General features: G+C 41.5%; 2 protein-coding genes across 2 annotated transcripts; one reads left to right on the forward strand and one right to left on the reverse strand.

Moving 5' to 3' along the window:
- LOC114357466 (DNA polymerase epsilon catalytic subunit A-like) lies at positions 1–27,444 on the forward strand. The gene is made up of 17 exons (XM_028311080.1): positions 1–11; positions 1,875–2,000; positions 2,115–2,208; positions 2,383–2,564; positions 2,981–3,177; positions 16,897–17,047; positions 17,738–17,893; positions 18,599–18,804; positions 19,633–19,777; positions 22,159–22,343; positions 22,662–22,786; positions 22,896–22,970; positions 23,637–23,797; positions 24,746–24,911; positions 25,715–25,893; positions 26,510–26,642; positions 27,246–27,444. Exons 1-17 carry the CDS (start codon positions 1–3, stop codon positions 27,411–27,413), a joined length of 2,460 nt encoding a protein of 819 aa, XP_028166881.1. The 3' UTR covers positions 27,414–27,444.
- Positions 7,689–14,038, reverse strand: LOC114357445 (uncharacterized). The gene is made up of 2 exons (XM_028311057.1): positions 13,625–14,038; positions 7,689–11,574 (listed from the first exon to the last, which is right to left on the reverse strand). Exons 1-2 carry the CDS (start codon positions 13,943–13,945, stop codon positions 7,744–7,746), a joined length of 4,152 nt encoding a protein of 1,383 aa, XP_028166858.1. The 5' UTR covers positions 13,946–14,038; the 3' UTR covers positions 7,689–7,743.
- Positions 27,445–27,533: the final 89 nt, after the last annotated feature.

The following is a 27,533-nucleotide window of genomic DNA, read 5'->3' on the forward strand; positions in this document are numbered from 1 at the left end:
ATGAAGCCAAGGTGAGTCACTTTGAAAAAGCCAGTTAGGTCCATTAAACCATAATTTGCAATTGGAAAGATCCTGTGATTCCAAACCACGTGAAGCCATGTCAGCAGGGTTCTCTGAAGACTTTACATGAAACCAATTGTCTTTAGGAGACAAATTTTGTATTTGGCCAACTCTATTCGATACAAAAACATCTCGTCTAGCGGGATCACTCTGTATCCAACACAGGGTAATCATGGAGTCAGTCCAATAGAATGAGTTCTCAGAACTAATATTTAAAGTCTTGGAAACAGTGCTCATAAGCTTAGCAAGCAACAGTGCAGCGCAAAGTTCTAACTTAGGCAGAGTGACAGGTTTGAGAGGAGCAACTCTTGTCTTCGCACATACTAAGTGGACTGTAGTTTTTTCAGGACAACTGCAGCGGATGTACACGACGCAGCCATACGCCTTCGTGGAGCTATCTGCGAAGCCATGAAGCTCAACCCTCTCTGCGTCAGTATTAACCATGAGACGAGGCACTGAAATGACATTCAAGCATTCAAGATTGGCACAAAAAAAATATATTTCTATGGAACCAAGTTATCTCCAAAATAACATTCCACACCTTTTTAACCTAGTCAGGTAATAATTTTAATAAAATACGAAGCACGTCATCTATCAATAGGATATATGTATATTTTAGAAGTTAATAAATTATGCATAAAATATAAACACTTTAGAAGTTTAGTTAAATCGTAGAATTTCTGAAAAACAAGTACTAAAATCGTACTGAAAAAAAAAAGTATTAACATGTTATCTAATTTATTTATTAAACGTCGAATTTTATCAAAGATTTTGGACTAAAGTTTTTGAAAATATTTTACAGCCTACATAGAAAAAAATTAGGATTTAAATCGTGAAAGAAATTTTTTCGGAGCCTATTGCCTCCAAACAAACAAACAAATAATTAAATCTTTCCTCTTTTATTAGTATAGATTTAACAACAAAACAAAACGCTTCTTTTTCTTCTTCACGAAACAAAACTCAAAGCGGATAAATAAATAAACAAATCTTTGGACAATTTCACAGCGCCATCTAGTCAAAATCAAAAAATCAAAATCAAAATCAAAAAATATTTATTCAGTTTAGACCACAAGTGGCACTTATGAACGTCAATAGAAAATAATAAAAAAAGAAAAGGTAGCCCTTATGGGGCACTTTACATGTCTCCTTATCTTTTGGGCCCTACCAGCGCTTCGAGACAAACATATGGCAAGTGCCGAGAAGAAACGCCGGAACAAACTCAGTCACCACTTATTGCCAGGAATTATCTAACGGTAAGAATAGTCANTTCCTTAGGAGTTCGGTCGCTGCACTAGGGGCATAACCTCCCCTATTTTTTTTTCGGACTGCCGTTTTGAGAAATTATATCCCCGTCGACCGTCGGACTACTGTGGTGAACCGAGTCCTTACATAAGCACATATCTAGCTTACCTAGTGGACTACCTAACGCCTACTCCTAGTTCAGAAGGGCCTACGCTAACACTTGCGCGAGTGTATGAAGAAATCCTCAGATGACCTGCGCTTCGCAACTCCGCCGCGCGTATGGAAACCCATCACACGCGTTCGCGCCACACTACCCCGCATACTATTTCTCGATACCTACAGACGTGTGCCTGCGGCCACACCAGTTAAAGCATACGCCCTAAGATATTGAAAAAACAAAATAAGAAACTTTAGCATGTATCAATTGTTAGTAGCAATCATTTTGTAGTTACGGAAGAGTGGCTCCTTCTGACACAGGTGCAAATGCACTTAAAAAAAATGAGTCAACCTTTGTTTTTAGTTATATTTAGTTATAAGAAACTTTCGTACTGAAATAAAGTTTTTTTTTTCAGAGAGCTCATGGGTGAACTGTCGACCCCAGAAATCGAGGGCATATACGAGACACAGATGAGCTTAGAGTTTAGAGTACTCGTGCAGCTGGGATGTATTTGCGCCGTGGATCAAAAAGAAGCGAGACGGTAAGACCTTTTTACAATTTTGAAATCCATAAACGGATGGTTTATATTTTATCTTGATTGTGTGACTTTTGACTTTGTTTTTGGTTATTAAAGTGTTTAAATCATTTGTTACAGATTAATTCAATTTGGATCAAACAATATGGATTCTTTCACACTGAGTCAGTTACAGTTCAAGAGTGTTGCACATCAGCCTTATTTACAAAAAGTAGTAAGTTTCACCATTTTCTTTAAGCACCTAATTTTCTAACCTATCAGGTGATGTACCAAACGTTTACTTCATAAACTTCATATTCACAATAAAGTTCATTAATAATTATTGTAGCTCTTATTGTAATTTAGATCATAGATGTATTGTAATAAAGTAGCATTTGTTTTATTCTAGGACGGTGTATCACCAGTGAAACATATCTATCTCTACCAACATGCGGCGCTCAATTCTAGCCGGAGTATGTGGGCTCTAATTCTAGGCCCAGTCAAGCGCGGGTATATCTTTGTACTGGACACGGTGAAAACCAACCAGGTGCCTAATATGAACACGCTGTACACCACAGAGAGGAGTGCCAAGTAAGTTTTCTATTGTAAATGAAATTATAATAAGCTTTGTAAACCTCATCATTATCGTCATCATCATGTTGGTGTTTTTTACATAGAGACTTAATGCTTGGCCAGGATACATTCGCGCCGCGCTCACCCCACTCCCGCTTATTTAGTCTGGCGTATCATTATGCTGTGCGAGTTGTTCCGTTAAATTTCAATTTACTATCTCAGCTCTAGGGCAGCAATATTTGAATCAAAGATAACCTACACGATTCATAAAATGTTATTTGACCCTGTTGTCTTTTTTATGTGGTTTTGCCCCTAAGATAAAGAGTTGTATAGTTTTTGTTATAATACTGCCTCAAGTTTAAAATTCAAGTTTCAGCACTCTCACTATTATACCTACTAAAATAAAAATGGTTCTATTCTTATCTTTTTCATAGAATAAATCTCGGCACCGACGAAAGCACACTACCCGGCGCGGAACTAACATGGGAAGTGACAGTAGAAACAGAAGCGCGCGCAGTATGGCGCGGGGTCCAGCGAGCCTTGCAGCGGTACCGCGACGAGAAGTGTGGCCCGACGCTGCTGGCTATCCAGGCTGCGTTGTCCACGCCCGCGCTCATGGCGCTTATGCCTGGTGAGTTATAACTAGCCTGTACTTATGTTGGTTCTACTAAGGTAAGTGACAGTAGAAACAGAAGCGCGCGCGGTATGGCGCGGGGTCCAGCGAGCCTTGTAGTACCGCGACGAGAAGTGCGGCCTGACGCTGCTGGCTATCCAGGCTGCGTTGTCCACGCCCGCGCTCATGGCGCTTATGCCTGGTGAGTGTTATAACTAGCCTGTACTTATGTTGGTTCTACTAAAGTGGGAAGTGACAGTAGAAACAGAAGCGCGCGCAGTATGGCGCGGGGTCCAGCGAGCCTTGCAGCGGTATTTTATTTATTTTATTTTACTTTATTCGGAAAGCAAACAGTGTTAATTGACTTATTAACTATCTTAATATAATGCTTATCGCGTCGAGAAGTGCGGCCCGACGCTGCTAGCTATCCAGGCTGCGTTGTCCACGCCCGCGCTCATGGCCCTTATGCCTGGTNAAAAAAAAAAAAAACATACGGGTCGAATTGAGAACCTCCTCCTTTTTTTGAAGTCGGTTGAAAAGAAAAATACACAAAATGATAAGATGTATTTATTTAAAACTTTTATACAAGTCCATAAATTAAATTAAAATTACAATAGGAATAAGGAATTTAATCTTTAATTAGCTAGTATTGTTACCTATTTGTTACTGTTTATTTCTGTTAATTAAGACAATATAATACTGTTTACGCAATATTTTAACCATGCTGTGTGTACACGTTATTTGAGTGATGATCTAGATCTAAGCATAAGTTACTTTCTTTATATATTATTTGTGATTGTTACTTGTTGTGTATGCCTAATAATAAATAAATAAAATAAATAAATAAAATCTAAATCAAGAAAATGTTATTTAAATGTTCAAATATTATTTTCGAATATTTGCCTCTGTGTGGGGTAACCGGTTCACGCACTTCTTTTCCTCAACACAATCCGGTTACTGTATGTGTGCGCGTGCGCAAATATCACCAACACCCTACAGTAGTAGTGCAACTGTCGCAATTTTTTGAGCAGCAGCTTTATTGAACGGTGGCATGATAAACACCAAAATTATGATTATATCAGATATTTAATAGCAGTAATCCTACCTTTAGGTTTTGAGGGCCAAAACACATCAGCAGTTTCAATTTCGGTCATCCTTATGAACAGCAGCGACGACCAGCGATTGCTACAGCAATTTTGTCCAAAACAAACAACAGCGAATTATTTCCGCTTTCTACGCTATTCTGGTCTCGTGATAAGGTTTAATTTAAACCAGTATACCAGCTTCATTCCATAGTTACAAAACAGAAGCTTATACCAACAACTTATAAACATTTTCACTTTGGTCTACCTAAGAACTGCAATGTTTTTTTTCAATACCTCTCTGCCTCCGGGCGTCGTACTGTGTGGACGTGTGTGATTTTTTTTCGGAGTGTTGACGAATAAATCAAGAATCTCGGGCTGCGCCCTCGGACTTCGCCCGTCTTGTGAGCCGGTGCATCTGGTGACTTCGAAGCCCCCATACGTCGCGTCAGACCGTCTGGTCTTTTTGCGTGTTGGCGGGATTTGAACCGGGGGCCGCTCGATCGTCGCCGCCTTGCTTTTGGCCTGTACCAACTGCGCCACGTGAGTAGTGAGCCGCCGCGTTGAAATAAACGACCTTTTTCGTCGAGTGCTACGACTTGCGCTACGCCTCATCACGCTACGAGAACTACGAAAGTGCTACGGACCTGCTACGGACAGTGACTGCGGTTAATGTACAAACTTTGCATCTTAAGACCGACTATTGGAGCTTTATTCTAACTATCATACATAACATACAGATACATAATATACAGACAAAATGCCGTTAAAAAGGACACCACCCGTATCACCGGCATCCAGTCAGGAGCACCCCGTATCGGCCGCAGTTCACTTTGGTGGGTCGGCCCCAGACTTAAGTATGGATGACTCTCATAATGTAAACATTCGCACCAAGTTCTCTTGGTGCGAATGTTCCCTTCTTCTGAAGGGAAGAGGATTGGTCATTGGATTTACATAATTTTAAGGAGGAAATGAGAAGTATGATGACTTCAGTTATAGAGAAACACACCAAAGATATTAACCCTACACTTAAAGACATACAAAAAACCAATAAAAACATCCGTGAGTCCATTGCTTTTTTAATGGCGCAAAATGAAGATTTTAAAAAGCAAATAACTAGACTAGAGGGACAAGCGAAGGAAGACAAAAAGTATATAACAATACTAGAGGATAAAATTAAGGATTTGCAAAGAACCAGTCGAAAGTCTAATTTCGAGATCAAAAATGTGCCTAAACGAAGTAATGAAACAAAAGAAGATTTAGTGGACATGGTTGTCACACTGTCCGGAACCGTGGGATCTCAAATGGATAAAAGAGACATTAGTGACATATACAGGATTCGTAGTAGGAACGAAGCAACCCAAAACTCGCCGATAATCGTCGAGACTGCTTCGGTTATTGTTAAAACAGACATTCTTAAGTCGTGTAAATCATTCAACATCAAGCATAAATCAAAACTGTGTGCTAAGCATCTAGGCCTTCGGACAAACGAGGATACCCCCATATTTGTAACTGAACAACTCACTGCAAAAGCGTCGCGACTACATTTCCTTGCTCGCGATTTAGTGAAGTCTCGATCATACAAATTTTGCTGGACCGCCTACGGTGTTGTATATGTAAGAAAAGATGAGACCTCTCCCATAATAAAAATACATTCTGAGACGCAGGTTCAACAGCTTATTCAGGGTACCTGACTATATGTCGGTCTGCTGCCTTAAGTTAACAATTACCTAGTAACGAATCTGCATCTGAATATTTCCTTATCTAAAAACATAGCAACATATGTACCTGTTTTTTGTCACTTTTATCTGCTGAATGTTATATTGCCTCTATTCGTATACAATACTTTACTCTCGTATTGTTCATATTGTACTATTATTGCTCATATTCTCAAACATGAATGTATTATTTTGCTACTAAATATAGTTTCTGTAAAAATCTACTTATATATAATGTTACTTAAGAAACATCTGTATTATAGTAAAAACCAAACACACAAGATACACACACTTACATTGCCACTCAACACAATATTGCCAAATGACACTCACCACAACATATACAAAACAAAATCCATACAAACCACACATGAAACCAAGCCAATTATCTCAATGCATAATATCAAATTAATACCCAGAATCCTGGGTTCACTATGTCTTTATTTATACCCAACAAACAAAGGCAGAATGTAATTTACGAAAAAAAACCCTACTTATGATAAAACTAGTGTACTCTATTGTACTCCTAAATGGGTGACAGAACACAGGCCATAAGTGAGATTGATAATATGAACATAGCCAAATCTATCAAGTGTGACTGGAATGATCTGACTAAGCATCATTACATACACAAAACAGATCTCAATATTATTTCACAGAACATAAGAAGCATATATTGTAACTTTGACGATCTGCTAATTAATTTGTCATCCTTTAATGTTGAGGTCGACATTATAATATTGACCGAATGCAGACTACATCCAGACAAGTCTGTGCCCACATTAACTAACTATCAATCCTATAGAACCACTCGTCACCTAAACCAGAATGATGGAGTAGTCGTCTACATTAAGAATACACTGTCATCGAACGTTGCTGAACTAAACCTTACGCACGCTTCTGGTCTACAAATAGACATCCTCGAAAACTCCATATTAGGTATCTATCGCTCTCCATCCAATCACTCTGCGGAATCGTTCATTACCTCTCTGTCAAGTCATCTAGCCACCTTAAGCTCTCAAAAAAATATTACAATTGCAGGCGATATCAATATAAACATAACACCCACTGATAACGAGCAATCATATGAGTTTAAAAACAGGAACTCCTACCTAGATATGTTAACAGCATATGGTATTTTCCCCGGTCACATGCTGACTACTCGGGATAAAAGATGTCTTGACCACTTTATGTTGAGAATAAATAAGAAGCGACATTCCGCTTTCATTGCCATCATCAACACGTCTATTATCTAACGATCACCTTACTACTTTTCTTTCTATAGCCAGGTTGAAAAGCAACCAAACCCCACCTAAAACAACTACGAGAACCGATTTTGAAGGTGCTCTTAAATATCTAAAAGAAAAAGACCTACCACAACTACTCTTGAGTGACAACCCTAGTTATATATCGGATAATCTTATTCAGAGGCTGAACCGCNTATGTGAACCGCCTACTTGAGGTCCTCCCAAAAATAAAACGAACGAATACGAAATGAGGTGTTTATTCAACCTTGCAAAACTTAAGTACAAAATATTTCTCAAGACCTATATTGATCGGAAAAAAAACTTTAATATCGCGTGCTAAAGACGAACAGCGCCATCTAGTACAGTTGTATGAAACTACTAAGTTACTCAAACATATCGCCGGCCAAGGACATCGTGATGTCCTTCATAAATGTAACAATTTGTGAGTACCTACTAAATACATTACTATATGAAANATATGAAATAATAAAGGTTTTTAAAGTCTCTATTTAAACGTCCATAAGTAAACAAAATTCACTAATTTGGAAGATAACACACTTTGGTAATTGGTCTCTTAACAATTGAATTTTTACACTTCACTGATATCACTCTCACTAAATTATCTTCACCGGGGTAGATTTCTACTACTCTTCCTAGTGACCATTTGGAGGGTGGTAAACTATCGTCTCTCAATAAAACTAGATCTCCGGTCTTAAAATTCGGTTGTTTGGTCATCCATTTAGGTCGTTGTTGCAGCCGTGATAAATATTCACTCGACCATCTTTTCCAGAAATCCTGGAACATTCTTTGTGTTAGCTGCCATCTCGTTAGTCGATTAATATTTGAATCCAAATAGCTCTCCTCTGGAACGATAGTTGGAGATTCACCCAGAAGAAAGTGACCAGGGGTCAATGGCAACAAATCTGTAGGATCATCACTCATTGGAGATATTGGTCGAGAGTTTAAGCATGCCTCGATCTGTGAAGTGACTGTAGACATCTCCTCGTATGTTAGCGTAGTATTTCCAAGAACACGTTTTAGGTGGAATTTAATTGACTTCACCCCAGCCTCCCACAGGCCACCGAAGTGCGGAGCTGAAGGTGGTATGTGATGCCATGTAGTACCATCGTTAGCCAGGATGTTCTTCACTTCTGATTGCAAATTTTCGGTACTCTTGTCAAATAATTTTCTAAGTTCTTTATTTCCAGCTGTTAGATTCGTCCCATTATCGCTCCACATGTCTGAACATTTTCCTCGCCTAGCAACGAAGCGTTTGAAAGCTGCGACAAAATCTTGAGTATTTAAAGATGTGACAATTTCAATATGTATGGCCTTGGTCACCATACAAATAAAAATGGCTATATAACCTTTCTGTGTTTTGCAACCTCTACCCTTTGAAAGTCTCAAGTCAATTGGTCCTGCAAAATCGACCCCACTGTGCAAAAAAGGTTTACAGGGTGTAACACGGGCATCAGGCAAGGACCCCATCATCTGGGTTCTAGAGTTGACTCGGAATCTAGCACATTTCATGCACTGGTGAACTACTTGTCGAACGAGGCTCTTAGCATGAACTATCCAGTATCGTCTGCGGACGTTACTCAAAACCATCGTTGGACCGCCATGTAAGGTACGTATGTGGTAATCGGTAAGTATTAATTTCGTAAATGCATGATTTCCAGGTAGGATTATTTGGTGTTTAGTACAATCAGGTAAGTTGCTTTGTTGTAATCTCCCCCCCACTCTTAGAATTCCCTTGTTGTCTAGAAAGACGTTTAAGTTACGAAGTTTACTGTCCTTTCTAACATTTTTATTTGTAGATATTCTTTCAATTTCATCTTGAAACACTTCTTTTTGACATAATCTTATACATACTTCTCTGGCTTTATTTATTTCTATTCCTGTTAGATGTATTTCTCTTGGTTTTTCCTTGGTAAAGAATCTTAGTATGTATGCTGTTACTCGTAATAGTTTTGTTAAACTTGAATATCTCCGAAGTAAATCAAAGTCTTCATTTTCTGTTATTGTATTTTTGAAAACATTAATCCTTTCTTTTTTCTTTTCCAGGTCTGTTGTGTTCTCCTTTAATTGCTTGTATGTGAGTTCTTTTTTCAGAAGTTCTTCAGGTCCTGACCACCACAAGTCAGATTGCAAGAGTTGACTTGGGGGAGCTCCGCGAGAAGCCACGTCAGCAGGATTTTGCGTCGACTCTACATAGCTCCAACATGTCGCAGGTAGGACAGTTAATATTTCAGAGGTTCGGTTAGCAATGAATGTCTTCCATCTTGAAGGGTGGCATTGTAGCCACGCTAATACTATAGTCGAGTCTGTATAAGCATGAATGTCAGCAGGAGCTACATCAAGGCATTCAGCTGTTTCGTGTAGTAATTTTGTCAAAAGTACAGCACCACATAATTCGAGTCTTGGTATGGAGACGGTCTTGATTGGTGCGACTCGAGTTTTTGCTGTAATAAGGCGAACGTGTATGGTTCCGTCAGCCTTGACGACTCGTAAATAAACGGCTGCTGCGTACGCACTCTGTGATGCGTCACTATAACCATGCAATTCTATCTTTAGATCATTGTTGTTTGTGTTTAACCATCTATTTACGTATATATTTTTTGCTTGTTCCAGGTCATTGCAGAAGTTGAACCATTCTGTCTCTATATCTTTTGGAACATCTTCGTCCCATGTAACTCTAGCCAACCATAATTTTTGTATGATTATTTTAGCTACCACAACAACCGGAGCCAGCCATCCCATCGGGTCAAATAGTCGTGATATTTCACCAAGAATAAATCTTTTTGTGACATGATTCGTTGGAGGTCGTAAGTTTATGTCATACTGAAATTTGTCTGTATTTTTATTCCATCTGATTCCCAAAGTTTTTATAATAGTTTCTGATTTCAGTATGTACGCTTCATCTGTTTTGGAATCACCATTTTCTATTTGTTCCTCAAACTCTGATTTGTTACTTGCCCACTTTTGCAATTGAAATCCTCCAGCATTCATTAAATTTGTCATTTGGGAATAAATTTCAAAGGCGTCTTCTAAGTTGTCAGCTCCAGAAAGTAGATCGTCCATGTAAAAGTCTGTTTTTGCAATTTTAGAAGCTATGGGGAAATTCTGTTCTTCATCTGCTGCTAGTTGTTGGAGAGTTTTTGTAGCAAGATAAGGTGCGCAAGCTGTGCCAAATGTAACTCTGGTAAGTCGAAATTCCTTTAATTCACCGTTTACTCGCCATAAAATTTTCTGATAGTTAGCACTCTCATTGGTTACTTTAATTTGACGATACATTTTAACACAGTCTGATGTAAAGGCGATTTCAGGTTTACGCCATCTCATAACAATTTGTCTCAAATCTTGCTGTAGTTTAGGGCCAATTAACATGTTGTCATTGAGGGATTTTCCATTAGGACCCTTGCATGATGCATCAAATACTATTCTTAGTTTAGATGTTGTTTTCTCTGGTTTTAGCACAGCGTGATGAGGCATGTAAAATGAATTACATGTGTTCTCGTTCTCGTTATTGGTTATTTCTTCCATGTGGTTCAGTTGCATATACTCCATCAAAACTCTTGTGTATTCTGTCTTCAGTTCCTTGTCTTTGTCAAGTTTCTTCTCTAGGTATTCTAATCTTTTCTCTGCTATTTGTTTCGTGTTGCCATAGTCTAAATTCTTCTGTTTAAATGGAATCTCAACTATGTATCTTCCTTTACTGTCTCTGGTGTATGTTTCTTCAAAGATTGTCTCGCATTTTTGTTCTTCTTCAGTTAATTGTTTTTTGTTTTTGTATGTGTCTCCAGATTCAAGTTCCCAGAATTTTTGTAAAATGTCGTTATCTTCTTGATGTGTTGATATGTGCATGTTGATTACGTTATGTTTTGAGTCATTGGCATAAGTTAAGTTGATCTCTCCAGATAAAATCCACCCGAGTCTAGTATTCTGTGCTAATGGTGTATTATGAGACCCAGGTTTCACACCCTCCAATATAATGTTACTGTAGACTTCAGCTCCAAGAAGAAGATCTATTGAAGCTGGTGTGCCGTAATGTGGATCAGCTAGTTGTAAACCTTGTATGTGTTTCCATTGCATGTCAACTTGTCTTGACGGTAGAAGACGGGTCAATGACCTTAGCACATATGCCTTTACTGGGAGTTTGAATGTTCTGTCATATTCTGATTGTAGATTCAATGTTACTATGTGTTTAGTGTGCATCATGACATTATTTCCTAAGCCGCTGATTGTGCCGTTTATTGTACGTTTTTTAAGACCCAGGTCTTGTGCAGCTTTCTCGGTGATGAATGATCCTTCAGACCCTTGATCGATAAGTGCTCGTAGTTGTAGTGTACGTCCGTTCTCGGCGGTCACCTTGACAAGTGCCGTGGCTAACAAGATGTTAGTTGTATGTTGGACTCCAGCTTCCATTGCGTAATGTGTTGCTATGTTTTCTCTCTCTTTTGTCTGTGTGTTTTGTGTCTCTTTGTATCCTTGGGTTGAATTGTCTTGTCGTTCGTTATTTTCAGGAGGTTTGTTGTTGTGATACTCAGTATGAATGAGCGTGTGATGGCGTTTTCCACAAATGCGACATCTTGACTTTTGTTTACATTGTTTCACTGCATGGTTAGGTATCATGCAATTGAAACAAAGGTTGTTCTTCTCAATAAATGCTTTCTTGTCTTGAATGGACATTTGTATAAAGCCTTGACATTTGTAAACATAGTGGTCTTCGCCACAAAGTACACAACCCTCTTTAGGCGTATTGTAAAATACTCTTTTTTCTGTATTTATAGTCGTAGGTTTTGTATATGTACGTAAGTTTCCTTTTGTTGATTGAATTCTTTCCAGTGATCTAAATCTTGATTCTAAGTATTTTGAAAGGTCTTCGAATGTTGGTAGTGTCTCGTTATCGTATTTGCTTATTTCTTGTTCCCAACCTTTTAAGGATTCATTATCTAACTTGCTTGTCAGTAGGTAAACTATCATTGGGTCCCAAGAACTTGTGTCTACTCCGATGCCTTTTAATCCGCTCAAACATTCCGTTGTTGTGTCTAATAAATTCTTGATAGGGATCGCATTTTCAGTTGTTATAATTTTAAGTGACATCAATCTTTGCAAATATGAATTTATTATAACTCTTTTGTTGCTGTATCTATCCTTCAGTTTTAACCAAGCTGAGTCATAATTGCCTTCAGTGACAGGTATGTGTTTAAGTAAAGTTGCGGCTTCTCCTTTTAAGTTTTGTTTCAGTAAATGTAGTTTGTTGACTTTACTAAGAGACTTGTTGTTATGTACAAGTGAAACAAACTGATCAGAAAATGGAATCCAGTTATAGTAACTTCCATCAAAGCTTGGAATCTGTATTGGAGGAAGTTTAATTTGTTGTGTTGAAATTTCTGAATCTTTGTTTTCAGTTCCATCGTTGGATTTAGTTGGACGTGGATATTCACACTGTTTTTTCAACATCGTTTCCTTTGTGCTCACATACTCATCTTCGACTTCGCTATATGTGTTGAAAATGGTGTCATCTTGTGATTCGTCACTATCCGTGTTTTCGATCAATTTAATCTGATTGTTTTGAAACTTTTCCCACAATTGATCAAGTAAGTTTATTTTCATCTCGATGTAATTCCATGATAAACGGTCTTTAGGTACTTTTTTAAAGTTAGTATGTGTTTTTTCTATTTGTATTTGTAAGCCTAGTTGTATTTTTTTTAATTGTTCATAGACACTATGTTCAGCACTTTTTTCCATTTTGCGTATTTAAAACTGTCTGTTAGATTCAAAGTTCAAGTTAATTTAATTTTTGTAAGGGAACTGAATATTTGTCCAAAATAACTAAATTCGGTATTTTATTTGCACTGGCAACACTGATAGTTTTAAGTTCACAGTTTTTAATTCACTTCACTTTGACAGCCAACGTCACTTTAAATGTCACTTGAGTTTGACAGCTAACGTCACTTGAGTCTGACAGCTAACGTCACTTGAGTTTGACACCACTAAAACACTTTTTAAATCACTCAGGTTTTTCTTACGTACCACTGTTGCACTACTGTACGTACACACGACTTCTACTACGACTACCTATCTATTTCGCGATCCGGCTCGAAGGACCATGAACCGCCTACTTGAGGTCCTCCCAAAAATAAAACGAACGAATACGAAATGAGGTGTTTATTCAACCTTGCAAAACTTAAGTACAAAATATTTCTCAAGACCTATATTGATCGGAAAAAAAACTTTAATATCGCGTGCTAAAGACGAACAGCGCCATCTAGTACAGTTGTATGAAACTACTAAGTTACTCAAACAATATGAACAAAGTGAGCATGGCCAAGTTTAAGAAATTCCTCAATAAATGCTTTATAGGCCTTAAAAAAGTCAGAATTATTTTGGAATTTTTTCTCCAATNAGCGGTCACCTTGACAAGTGCCGTGGCTAACAAGATGTTAGTTGTATGTTGGACTCCAGCTTCCATTGCGTAATGTGTTGCTATGTTTTCTCTCTCTTTTGTCTGTGTGTTTTGTGTCTCTTTGTATCCTTGGGTTGAATTGTCTTGTCGTTCGTTATTTTCAGGAGGTTTGTTGTTGTGATACTCAGTATGAATGAGCGTGTGATGGCGTTTTCCACAAATGCGACATCTTGACTTTTGTTTACATTGTTTCACTGCATGGTTAGGTATCATGCAATTGAAACAAAGGTTATTCTTCTCAATAAATGCTTTCTTGTCTTGAATGGACATTTGTATAAAGCCTTGACATTTGTAAACATAGTGGTCTTCGCCACAAAGTACACAACCCTCTTTAGGCGTATTGTAAAATACTCTTTTTTCTGTATTTATGTTGATTTTTAATGAAAATAAGTAGTTTTAACTTGAGAAATAGCAAATACTTTATTTAGTTTCTTTACAATCGTGTCTGCTAGTAATGTTCACAGAGTAGAGTGAAAAACAAAAAAAAATAAACTTGACATATGAGACAGCTCCTGTCATTTTAGCAGAAGGCGCGAAATTTGAATATTACAACACTCCTCCCAAATTTAAGCCTTAAAAAAAAACTTTAGTCTTATTACATAGGCAAAACGAAATATGTGACTGAAACAATAGCTAACTAACCGCTAATAATTACATTGTTAGATTTAATTCCAATTTTGTCNGACAGTAGAAACAGAAGCGCGCGCAGTATGGCGCGGGGTCCAGCGAGCCTTGGTACCGCGACGAGAAGTGTGGTCCCACGCTGCTGGCTATCCAGGCTGCGTTGTCCACGCCCGCGCTCATGGCGCTTATGCCTGGTGAGTTATAACTAGCCTGTACCTTATGTTGGTTCTACTAAGGTAAGTGACAGTAGAAACAGAAGCGCGCGCGGTATGGCGCGGGGTCCAGCGAGCCTTGTAGTACCGCGACGAGAAGTGTGATCCCACGCTGCTGGCTATCCAGGCTGCGTTGTCCACGCCCGCGCTCATGGCGCTTATGCCTGGTGAGTGTTATAACTAGCCTGCACCTTATGTTGGTTCTACTAAGGTAAGTGACAGTAGAAACAGAAGCGCGCGCAGTATGGCGCGGGGTCCAGCGAGCCTTGTAGTACCTGCCTGGTGAGTGTTATAACTAGCCTGTACTTATGTTGGTTCTACTAAGGTAAGTGACAGTAGAAACAGAAGCGCGCGCAGTATGGCGCGGGGTCCAGCGAGCCTTGTAGTACCTGCCTGGTGAGTGTTATAACTAGCCTGACCTTATGTTGGTTCTACTAAGGTAAGTGACAGTAGAAACAGAAGCGCGCGCAGTATGGCGCGGGGTCCAGCGAGCCTTGCAGCGGTACCGCGACGAGAAGTGTGATCCCACGCTGCTGGCTATCCAGGCTGCGTTGTCCACGCCCACGCTTATGGCGCTTATGCCTGGTGAGTGTTATAACTAGCCTGCACCTTATGTTGTTTTCAAAGAGCCACTTTGCAAACTTCTGCACTTGTGAAAATTAGACCTGCTTGTTAAATTATTCAATCAGTCTTTAGCTATTATACGCCCATGAAAATTAGTTTCTTGAAACCATAAATCTTTAAATGGAGCAGTTGGGTAGTTGACAAATATGTCACCATTAGTGCCTTTTCACACGTCCCGGTTGCCGGCTAACCAGCGCCGGCTACCCGGCGTCAAATGAGCTTTCACACGCCCCGGTTGATGACGGCAGTATCGACTAGAGAGCCGACAAGAGTACAGTCTCGTTCATTTCATACTTTCAAAGATGGACCGTGAACAAATAATTGCAATGTGGCTTTTATATCCTAGACTGCATCCCACTTAACATCAGGTGCGATTGTGATGAAATACCTGCCTTGTTATGCATAAAATAAATAAATATCGAAGACGAAAATATCTGCGCCGGAAAGAAATATCAAGAAATTATTGGGTTCATACAATTAATATGAAAAGAGAAGCATTAGGTGCATTCTATACATTATTCCCAGATCTACGAGCACATGAAGACAGGTTTTTCAAGTACAACTACTTTTGATGAATTACATAACCGTTTGAAGAACTCTTTGCAACGTCAGGATACAAAATAATAATAATAAATAAATAAATAAATAACTTTATTGTGTATTTAACAATGCTCATGGTATCTTAACGAAAAAATTACATTTAACAAAAATGTGAAACTGCAACTGAACCGCCTACTTGAGGTCCTCCCAAAAATAAAACGAACGAATACGAAATGAGGTGTTTATTCAACCTTGCAAAACTTAAGTACAAAATATTTCTCANACACTGGCAACACTGATAGTTTTAAGTTCACAGAGTTTTTATTTCACTTCACTTTGACAGCTAACGTCACTTTAAATGTCACTTGAGTTTGACAGCTAACGTCACTTTAAATGTCACTTGAGTCTGACAGCTAACGTCACTTGATTTTGACACCACTAAAACACTTTTTAAATCACTCAGGTTTTTCTTACGCACCACTGTTGTTGCACTACTGTACGTACATACACACGACTTTTACTACGACTACCTATCTATTTCGCGAACCGGCTCGGGAGGACCATGAACCGCCTACTTGAGGTCCTCCCAAAAATAAAACGAACGAATACGAAATGAGGTGTTTATTCAACCTTGCAAAACTTAAGTACAAAATATTTCTCAAGACCTATATTGATCGGAAAAAAAACTTTAATATCGCGTGCTAAAGACGAACAGCGCCATCTAGTACAGTTGTATGAAACTACTAAGTTACTCAAACAGCAACTCTCGCAGACTGTACCTGGACGACTGACCGGCCGGCGCGTGTGAAAGCTAGTTGCGTGTTCCATACACCACTGTCAGTTCGGCCGCCGGCTAACCGATGCCCGGCGACCGGACGTACAGTGGTGGATCCGGCGCGCACCCGGCGACCGCTTGCCGGGTTAATTACGCCGGAACATGTGAAAGCTACGTACCATGCCCATACACTTCACCACCGGGTACCCGGCGCCGGATAGCCGGCAACCGGAACGTGTGAAAAGGCACGATCCAGTTTAGTTCTTACGATCGTTCATAACAAATAGGGTGATTCCATACTTTTGCTCGCGAGTGTATATGGGATTGGTGAGTTTTGATAGCTCTTAAAAAGTATGTCAATTGATTGTTGTGCCAAGTATAATTCTAATTGTTCAGGTATAATGTAAATGTGTGTTAAAACTTGACTAAACAATTACTTTTTACAGGTCTATCGGATTTCCCTCTGGTGCCGTTACACGTGCGTGACGTAGAAACGCTTTACAACACGCTAGAGTGGCAGAAAGTCGGCGCGCGCGCAATCGTGCGCCACTACTTGAGTCTAGAGGCCGCGTTGCAATTGACTGTAGAGCAATGCAGGTGGGTATAATAAGACGATGCAGACAGTTGATATGTTCTTCCATTAAGTGAGATGTTGACCAAAGACGGGTGTATACTAGACAAGCCGAGTACGAGCTGAGCGCAAGCCGAGTCGCTCAACACGTTGTGTCAAGTGTAGACGTGCAACGAGCCTACAACAATCACTCTCCTGCAAATCCATTTGTGTTCCTCAAAACCCTGACAACAAAGAGCATAGTCGAGCACGAGCCAAATGCTCGAAGCACGCTCGTTCGAATCTGGTACATAAGTCGGGCCAAAACTCAAAACTATACGCATGCGCATGCTCTGCTCGTGCTCGGCTCTCCTAGTGTAAACCTACCTGAAGAGTCTCTGTTTTGGGTTTCACCGTTTCCCTCGCTCCCCTTAGTTCTGAAGAGAGCGGTAAAATAACGACTAATAGGGTCGCCCTATACTGAGAAGAAGAAGAAGAAAACTCATTTACATCTTTCTCTTAGAAGCTATAATCTTCTTATTTTCGAAGTACTTTATTTTCCTATTTTATAACTTATGCTATCCTTGCTATTGGCACAGTTTCAGCTACCCATTTCCGGTCATGTCGTCTCGTTCTATCGCAAAGAATCACCATTTGATGGGAGCGAGAGAAAAAACGGAAATGGGTAGCTGGAACTGTGGCCCACTGTAAGTACTGACTTATCTTCCCCTTGGCAGATATTTCCACGTGCCTCTAGGCAACATGCCAGCGGATCCGACGCTGTTCGGCGCGGACCTGTTCTACGCGCGGCACCTGGTCAAGCACAACTTCGTACTGTGGTGTTCCAACCTCGAGCGCCCTGACTTGGGCGGTCGGGAGACTGACGACAACCGGTAAGTAAAGCCCGGTCTATAAGCATGTAGAATTTTGTACGTTGAATCGCTCGCGCGTAATTATACTGCTTTCGCGACTGTGCGACGGGCGCCCGCAGTGAGTGTGTAAGCGCGACAGCAATATAATTACGCGCGAGCGATAAGGATGGGTAGCTTGGGGTCATTGGACAAAATTCTACGTGCTCGCAGACCAGACTATACTATTGTCTATCTATAAACTTTTATAGGGTGCGCTAAAACTTGCGTGAGTGCACGATTGCACGTTCGATACGGATTTGCGCTCCGAGCCCGTGCGCTCGCGCATAAGGCACACTCGCACTCAGCATTCGCTCGCCCCACAAATGTGTAAACTTGTCTCACGCGTCCACGCCATATTGCATACTACACGTGAGTTTCCGCGTGCGATAACGCGCGTCCAAGGCGTCACAGAAATTCAGATGTCATTGCACTTCTTCCACCGAAGGGAAAAATCGCACGTCATAAGTCGCGTGTATCTACTTCAGGGCGAGCCAACTTGATTTAATTAATTCAATAAGCGCGCTCGCATCATTTAAGAGGCACCGGTGATGGGTAAAAAACGATCGATTATGTAAACGGTACCTATGTAATAATTTATAATCTCTCTGAACTTAGCCACATACTGTCACTGACTAAACTCGAAATAAAACTGAATAAAGCATGAACAAAATGACATCGTTTCAACAGATTAGTGAGCGAAGTGGAGGAACTATCCGGCTGCACGCACAACGCGAGCGGCGCCTACAACACCGTGTGCGTGGAGCTAGAGAGCGACGCGCTGGCCGTGTGCGCGCTGCTACAAGCGCAGCACGTGCTGCAGGCCGAGGGCACCAGCGCCGCCACCTCCTTCGGCGCGCAGCACGCCAGCATCCAGCAGGCGCTGCACCACACCGGTAACTAGCGCGCTGCACTCACGCGGCGCCTGCACTGTGCGCGGACTAGAGAGCGACGCGCTGGCCGTGTGCGCGCTGCTACAAGCGCAGCACTGCAGTAGCTCTACCTACTTCGTAATTCTTTATGTCGTTTTCAACATAACCCATTTGACGTTAGGAATCGGGACTATTCTCACCTCTCGTTCCTACCGCTACAACTCCTGTGTAGCCTGTACAGCTTGACCACCATAAAAACCTAACCAATGAAGGTCAAGTTTGTCCCGGGGGAAAGTTAAATCAGAAGAACATAGAGGGAAGAAGACGTTAGGAATATTTTTAAATCTCAAATCATAATGGATTCAGTACGCAGAACTGACGGCCAATGGGGCAGCAAGGTTCTGGGGTGGAGGCCACGTATGTACCGAAAAAGGCAGCGTGGGACGTCCACTCACAATTTGGAACGAGGACCTTATAAAGATAGCAGGAAGACGCTGCTCTGGATGCAGGCCGCTACCAACCAGGCGATGTGGAAATAATTGGGGGAGGCCTATTTTCAGCAGTAGGTAGACGTCCTGTGGCTGAAATAGTGATGAATTGGTTCAATAACAGCTTTTATGTAGCAACCATGTCATCATGTCTAAGGCTGGGTTGCACCATCTTACTTTAACTTTAACAAAAGTCAAAAATCTGTCAAACTCCATACAAAATACACCGGTTTTCGTCAGTTACGGACAAAGTGCAACTCAGCCCAAGTAACCCAAGTAACTCTCGTGGCCGAGAAATGTTTGAAGAATGACTTTTAGTCCATCATAGTCAATATTTTCTAAACCTCTCACCATTATCTCACAGGCGCCAACGCATCCCTAACCTACGACGAGGCGGCGCAGGTGAGCGGCGCCTTCAAAGTGCTGCGCGGCATGATCGCGTCGTGGCTGCGTGACGTCACGCAGTACAAGAACGTCTTCGCCGACTTCCAGATCTCACACTTCTATAGGTAAACATTGACAATAGGTAACCTAAGAGCTTTCAAAAGTTACATAAGTGAATGAACAGAACACGTGGCTTGCTGCGACTGGAAAAGCAGTGTGACGCGTGGCAGACGATTTTAGCCGTAAGGGTGATAAGGCGACCACGATTCTAGGTGGCGACGCGTCGCTGAGCTACGACGGCGGCGCAGATAGGGTAACAAAACCGGTTTCACTGAAACCGAAAAACCGGTTTTCTTACCTTTTCGGGGTTTTCGGTTTTTATATGACAGAAAAATTCACAACAACCCTTATACAGGGTGTTAGGTAAATGATACCTAATTTCTGATTTCACTATCTATGTATACTCTATACTAATATTCTAAATGCGAAAGTAACTGTCTGTCTGTCTTGCTTTCACGTCTAAACCACTGAACCGATTTTGATTAAATTTGGCATAGAGATGTAGTTTGAGTCCTGGGAAAGGACATAGTCTTTATCCTGGTTTTTGAAACAGGGACGCGCGCAATAAAGTTTTTCTGTGACAGACAAAATTCAACGCGGACGAAGCCACGGGCGGAATGCTAGTATTTTATATGCTTATGTTAACATGCTAAGTTTCGGTTTGATTTACAATTTACCAGGGTTCGAGGATATACAGGGTGTTAGGTAAATGGGTATATGAGCCGAGACTAGCCCATGTTAACATACTCATATAAATACTATAGTGGTGTCAGAAAGTGGATATCGTAATATTTAATAAAAAATATTTTCCCATACAAAACTAAATAAATTATTATTATTTTAATTTTTGGACAGCCCTACGATCGCGCAACTCCCTCCTAGGTCAAACGTGGTCAAACGGTATTTCATTCACAAATTTTGACGCGAGTCGGCACTTTTATTATTACTTTTGAACCAATTCTTCACTTACCTCTTTTTATTGACTCTGCAAGCAATCCAAGGTATTCAGGGGGTAACACTTCACTCTAATTCACAAAACGAATCGCAACACATCTATCACATCCATCCACTCACTTATTCACCTTCCCACGCTTTCAAGTGACCGGGTAGGTTCTTGTAGTGAAATCCTATTTTCAAGAACGGGATCTCCGGGTCTCCCTTCGGTGGTATGGTGGTGTCGATTCACCCACCAAAAATCTTAATCGATTTTTAGCCTTCAATGTCACCTCCTTACACATCCTTACTCCTGCGCCGCGATGATCTTCCGACTCTTTCTTGCAAGTGAAAGCCGCCGTGCGATACGTCTTGCGTCTCACTCGCACTACACGTGCCGGTTCCATTGTAAGACCTTTCGTTGACCTTCAAAGATTAAACAGTGCGTTGGGCACATTTCTTTAATGCCTAAGGTTTTTTTTCAATGGTGTCTTATTTTTAGTTAAGGTATTTTTAGTACACAATATCGTGATTTACGATGATAAAATTTAGATGATTACCTACAATTTCTCATTTTCCTTAATCAAAGTTATCAAGTTTAATGATTCGTTCCTTCATACATTTCAGCCGAATGACGTCCACAATGAACGGTCCTGATTATTCAGTTTATTTGAATAAGTAAGTTACAGTCAATGAAGTAAAATAATTCTTGACCACTTTGTTTACTTTTACTTATCCAAAATCCAAATCGAATCAAATAAGGTAAGGGAGTATTTGACTTGTGCTAAATCTTTTTAGATGGACTGATTTTCCTGGGGGATTGCTTAAGGTTTTTGCCTCTCAGAGACAAACTTTTAGGCAGAAAATTATAATGAATTCTGTCATTTGTTTTATCTACGCTAGTTTGTCGTACTATTATTTTCAGGGGTGTCACGACGCAATTTGGCGACAAAAACTGAATCAGCTGATTACTCAATAATGGTACCTTTCCCAGACTTTCTGACACCACTATAGTATTTATATAACTATGTTAACATGGGCTGGTCTCGGCTCATATACCCATTTACCTAACACCCTGTATATCAAGGGATATATAAGCCGGTTTTAATGATATATATCAACTTTTAAAATTTGTTACTGTATTTGTACTTTTTGACATAAGATTTTTATATTTTTAGTTCATTTTGCCGTATTTCAAAGAAATTTTATGTTTTTGCTTTATTTTAAGTTTTAAAAACATTAAAAACATGTTTAAGTAACACTTATGCAATAGTATTCATGAATAATACAATAAAATAATAGTATGGCTTTCATACAAAATTGATATATATCAAAGTTGATATATATCCGATATATATCATAAATATCCGATATTTTGATATTTATAATAAATATCGGATATTTTCGAACCCTGCAATTTACCTAACATCCTGTAGTTACACTCTACAATACTATGGAGTATGGTGACTCAGAGTTGTCGGCTAAAAATATAAATACAATATCTATTTGTCAGATGGCTAAAGACTCCTACATCGCTGCTATACGACCCAGCGCTCCGGCGGACTCTATACAACTTGATGAAGAAGTTGTTCCTTATGCTGGTAGCAGAGTTCAAGCGCCTGGGCTCGCTTATCGTGTACGCGGATTTTAACAAGATTCTGCTGTGCACTAAGAAGAATTCGGTCCTTGATGGCATTGGTGAGTGAATTTGAAACTTAACGACTATGTTCGAGAGATTTATTTTGTTTAATCCGTCTACCTCCCCAACCCGTCTAGCCAGAGTGACGAGCGGTGGCCCCATCCTGCATTTTGCTTCTGGTAAAATAGAAAGGGTCTTCCTCCTACAGTGTAGACTGATATTGATTCTGCGTAATCATCATGACTTCTGATCTAATCTGATCGTCTGGAGGCCGTTGGGATATAATTTACACCATATTATTAAACCTCAATAATTATTAGTTACTTAACTTAAACATCAAATAACCTTTTTTAAGTTGTAATCACTTTTATCGCCAGGTTACGTGGAGTTCGTGGTGCAAAGCATCAGGAACAAAGAACTCTTCCACGGAATCGACATCCGATACAAGCAGTGCTGGTCCTACCTACTCTGGTTAGACGAGGCCAACCACGCTGGAATACAGGTATTACTTTTCTCTTATATGCAGGCAACAAAAGAGAATCTTGTTTATTTTATTCACCCAGCAAAAGATTCAGGAATGAGTATTATTGATTGATTTTGTTTGAACTCAGGGTAAACTGCCTGAAGGCCTCGTTGAAGTTGGATCGTCACAAGTGCCTTCGACAGAAGAAAACGGAGAAGATGAGGTAAGGTTCATTTTAGTTCACCTTTATACGGCTTTTCAGATATCTTGTACTTTAGCTAATCTGTAAAATTTTCTAATCATGTGACTAGCAATAATAATTTGAATCTAATGCTGACTAAGACTTAAGATGATGACAAGCTCCACAAAGCGCTTCGATGACTCTTTACTCTTTTTTCTTTGTAATGCTAACAACTAGGGACTGGAATTCGCTGCCTGCTGCTGTCTTTCCCGAAGACTATAATCCGGGTCTTTTCAAGGCGAGAGTGAATGGGCACTTACAGGGCAGATATGTACATCCTAGACTGCATCCCACTTAACATCAGGTGCGATTGTGGTCAAATACCTGCCTTGTGATGCATAAAAAAGCATAATTACGTTTTTGTGCCTGCATTGGCTTCGTAGTCCTAATTTATTCATAACTAGCTTCCCGCCCGCGGCTTCGCCCGCGTTGAATTTTGTTTGTCACAAAAACAATATCGCGCGCGTATTTGCTCACCGTTTAGACCTACCCTGGACTACGACAAACATTTTAAAACCAAAATCAGCTCAATCGGCCCAGCCGTTCTCGAGTTTTAATCAGACTAACGAACATCAATTCATTTTTATTTATAAAGATAGATAACGTCCGTGTCGATTTCTGGGACTTATGTCTCCTAATTATTTACAGGACGGCTCAATAACGATGCAGTGGAACCTCGCCCAATTCCTACCAGCGGCAGTGCGTGAGCAGTTCACGGCAGCTATAGCCGGCTTCCTGAGCGCAGCGTACTCGGAACCCGCGCGATTGCCCGCGCTGCTACAAGGAGAAATTGCTCAGAAGCTGTTCCAGTGAGTAGCAGTGCAGAAACTTCATACACTACTATAGTAGGACTACTTCCTACTGCGGTGTCGGTGTCACCATTAATCTTAAGCAACTCAACTGGACAAGCTTTGCAAAATAAAAAAAATATGTCACACCGCGTCGATTACCTGATACAACTTCAAATAACATTAAACAAGATTTTATAAGCCATTTTTCATTACCGCAAAGTATAGCAAATAAGCGGAGCTATGGAGCGGGCCATGCTTGGAGTTTTCCTGCGTGATCGAATCAGAAATGAGGAGATCCGCAGGAGAACCAAAGTGACCGACATAGCTCGCAGAATTGCTAAAACCAAGTGGCAGTGGGCGGGGCACATAGCTCGTAGAGACGATGGCCGTTGGGGCAGAAAAGTTCTCGAGTGGCGACCACGGGCTGGAAGACGTAGCGTGGGCAGGCTTTCTACTAGGTGGACCGACGATCTGGTAAAGGTCGCGGGAAGAGCCTGGATGCGGGCAGCGCAGGACCGTGCATTGTGGAAAACCTTGGAGGAGGCCTTTGTCCAGCAGTGGACGTCATTTGGCTGAAAGGAAGGATAGCAAATAAGAGACCCCTTACACTAGCGTCTTTCGCGTGTCGTCGTAACGACACCTTGCTAGCGCCTGCGCAGCGTTGACGCCGCGCGCGCTGCGTAGATCTCGCGTTCGGTAGCCGCACCTCACTACTAATCCACGCTAAATTTTGTCAGTGTGTGCGTGCGCGCCGCATACGTATTGGCGCGCTCACATACAAACCGTGCTCGGGCGTTTCTATGAAGATGACCTACTCATTTGTATTTACTCTGGTTATAGAGTTGGTGCGCCGCGTCGACCTTGCGCAAGCGATGACGCTCAATAGACGCTATTGCGGGGGTCCCTAAAGTTTTTAATTATAGTTAAGCCAAACAGATTTGCCTGTAATATTCTTCCATTTCACAGAGTGACAGAGAAGATCCACAGTCGCATGCCGTCTCTACGCGCGGCGGACGTGACGCCGCAGCCGGGGCTCCGCTCGGACGCGCTGCCCGCCGGCGCCACGCCCGCGCTGCTGTACGTCACCGCCGTCTGCAAGGCGCTCTCGCTGGACGCGGCGCTGCAGCACGAGGTGACGTCACAGGGACAGCCGCGTGCGTCACCACGCGGGCGGACGTGACGTCACAGCCGGGGCTCCGCTCGGACGCGCTGCCCGCCGGCGCCACGCCCGCGCTGCTGTACGTCACCGCCGTCTGCAAGGCGCTCTCGCTGGACGCGGCGCTGCAGCACGAGGTGACGTCACAGGGACAGCCGCGTGCGTCACCACGCGGGCGGACGTGACGTCACAGCCGGGGCTCCGCTCGGACGCGCTGCCCGCCGGCGCCACGCCCGCGCTGCTGTACGTCACCGCCGTCTGCAAGGCGCTCTCGCTGGACGCGGCGCTGCAGCACGAGGTGACGTCACAGGGACAGCCGCGTGCGTCACCACGCGGGCGGACGTGACGTCACAGGGACAGCCGCGTGCGTCACTACGCGCGGCCTACAGTTGTTACCTTTAGGACAGGCTGGCTGGACCCCGATAGCTGTAGATCTGAAAACAGGTCGCGCAGCGAAAGTTGGTGCGAACACAGTGCTCACACACATTCAATTTAAAATATCGAATACACTAACTAGCTACCTCGCTCTTGCCAAGTTTAACGAATATGTACAAGCGAGACAAAAACCGCTTGTCAGACTACGCATGAACATCAGCGCAACGAGCGTATACAGAATTACGGATACATAATACACAAATCCTAGCTTGTGCGTGTTAATAATAACTCTCGCTGCTACATTCGACTTTGACAGCACTGAACAACTTGTTTTATTAAACTTAGCAGTGTTGCCAAATTATTTCCTTGTGAAAACTATCATTAAAAACCATCTCCATTTCCAGGTGACCCTCCTCAGACGTAATCTCTTACGCCTGATCGGCGTCGGCGAGTTCAGCTCACTGGCTGAGTGGCGCGACCCGTGCGCGTCGTGCGTGCTTAGCGAGGTCATCTGCAAGGTGTGCAACCACTGCCGCGACCTCGACCTCTGCCGCGACCCCGGGCGCGCGCTGCAGGGCGACGTGTGAGTAGTTATATACGGGGACTATTCCCACCTCTCGTTCCCACCGCTGCAACTCCCGTGTAGCCAGCATCTACATATTCCCACCTCTCGTTCCCAGTGGGAACCTGGCTACACAGGAGTTGCAGCGGTGGGAAGTACAGCTTGACCGCCAATAAAAACCCAACCAGTGAAGGTCAAGTTTGTCCCGGGGGAAAGTTAAACTGTCATTGGACCCGCAACGAAATTAATCAAAAGAACATAGGAGGAGTTCGAAGTTAAGGTTCGACTTCCCTCCATTGCAAAGCGGATGTAGTTGTATAGAGAACTATCGTTCGTTTCAGCAAAATAACGTCCACTGCTGGCCCAAAGATTTCCTGCACTACCCGCATCCAGAACTATGTATAGTATGTGCATAGAGAACTATCGAACTGCTGGAAAAAGGCCTCCCCCAAGGATTTCCACAAGAACCGCTCCTGCGTCGCCCGCATCTAGAACTATTGCGGATCTTTATTTTGATCTCGAGATTGTTTACATATGATCTATCTAGGGATTGCAAACTGGAAATTACTACTTACTACTATTTTATATACAAAATATAATATCTAAATAACTATGTAAATGTTGCTTCACTTCTCAGGCCGGTATGCGTGTGCCCGACTTGCGGCACGGCGTACGACAACCAAGAGCTGGAGTGGAGACTGATCGAGACCATGAACAGGCGAGCGATGACCTACACGCTCCAAGACCTCATCTGCAGCAGGTGCCATCAGGTTGGTACCCATTAAGGAAATAGTCCGGAACTAAATGATTACTTAGATAAGTACAAGTATAGCAGTATTATAATCTGTTTTTAGATAACTTTAATCAATCATGTCATAAAAAGTAGTAATAATGTCGACTTGGTGGATCATTTCACTGCCTACACAACACACCTAGTAATATTAGTAAGTAAAGATTGAGTTTATTTAATACGATACAACATCATTTTCACGTGTTTCACGTTCATCTACTAATAAACTCTGAATTAAAATGTATACCTAAAGTACGGCCAACGAGAAGCGATACCAAATGTAAACAAACCGAATGTCATGGGCGAACCCATCTGACTTTCACATATTTTGGCGGGAGAACGAGACATAACAACAAATACACAAGATGGGAAGAGACAGAATATATTGTCAACTCGACAGTCGTATCGACCTTTTGTATCTCTGTTAGTTGGCCGTACTTTAGTCACCTACACAAAAATAAATATATTAAATCTATTCTTTTAAAGAAATTATTCATGAATTTTAGTTCTGACTACAATCTTAGATATCTTCTAATTTAAAACATAAAATAGCCTACAGCATAAAATAATCAATCTGTCACAGATAAAGCGCGAGAACCTATCAACGGTGTGCGACTGCGCCGGTGACTTCGCGCCTCTAATGCCCGCGCGGGAGGTGCGCGCGCAACTCGACACCTTAGCCACCATCGCGCGCTACTACCGCATGCCGCTGCTCATGGAGCTTATACAGTTCAACCTGGCCAACATGTGATAATTAGAATAAGAATTGTGTAACAAATTAGATTAAGGATTATGTTATTAAATATTTTTATAATGATATCTTGTTTGGATTTATTATATACCATTGTTAATAGAATAACTTGTAATATTG

The sequence above is a fragment of the Ostrinia furnacalis genome, unplaced genomic scaffold (assembly GCF_004193835.3).
Source record: "Ostrinia furnacalis isolate ACB-3 unplaced genomic scaffold, ASM419383v2 OfSCF3159, whole genome shotgun sequence".
Classification (NCBI taxonomy): domain Eukaryota; kingdom Metazoa; phylum Arthropoda; class Insecta; order Lepidoptera; family Crambidae; genus Ostrinia; species Ostrinia furnacalis.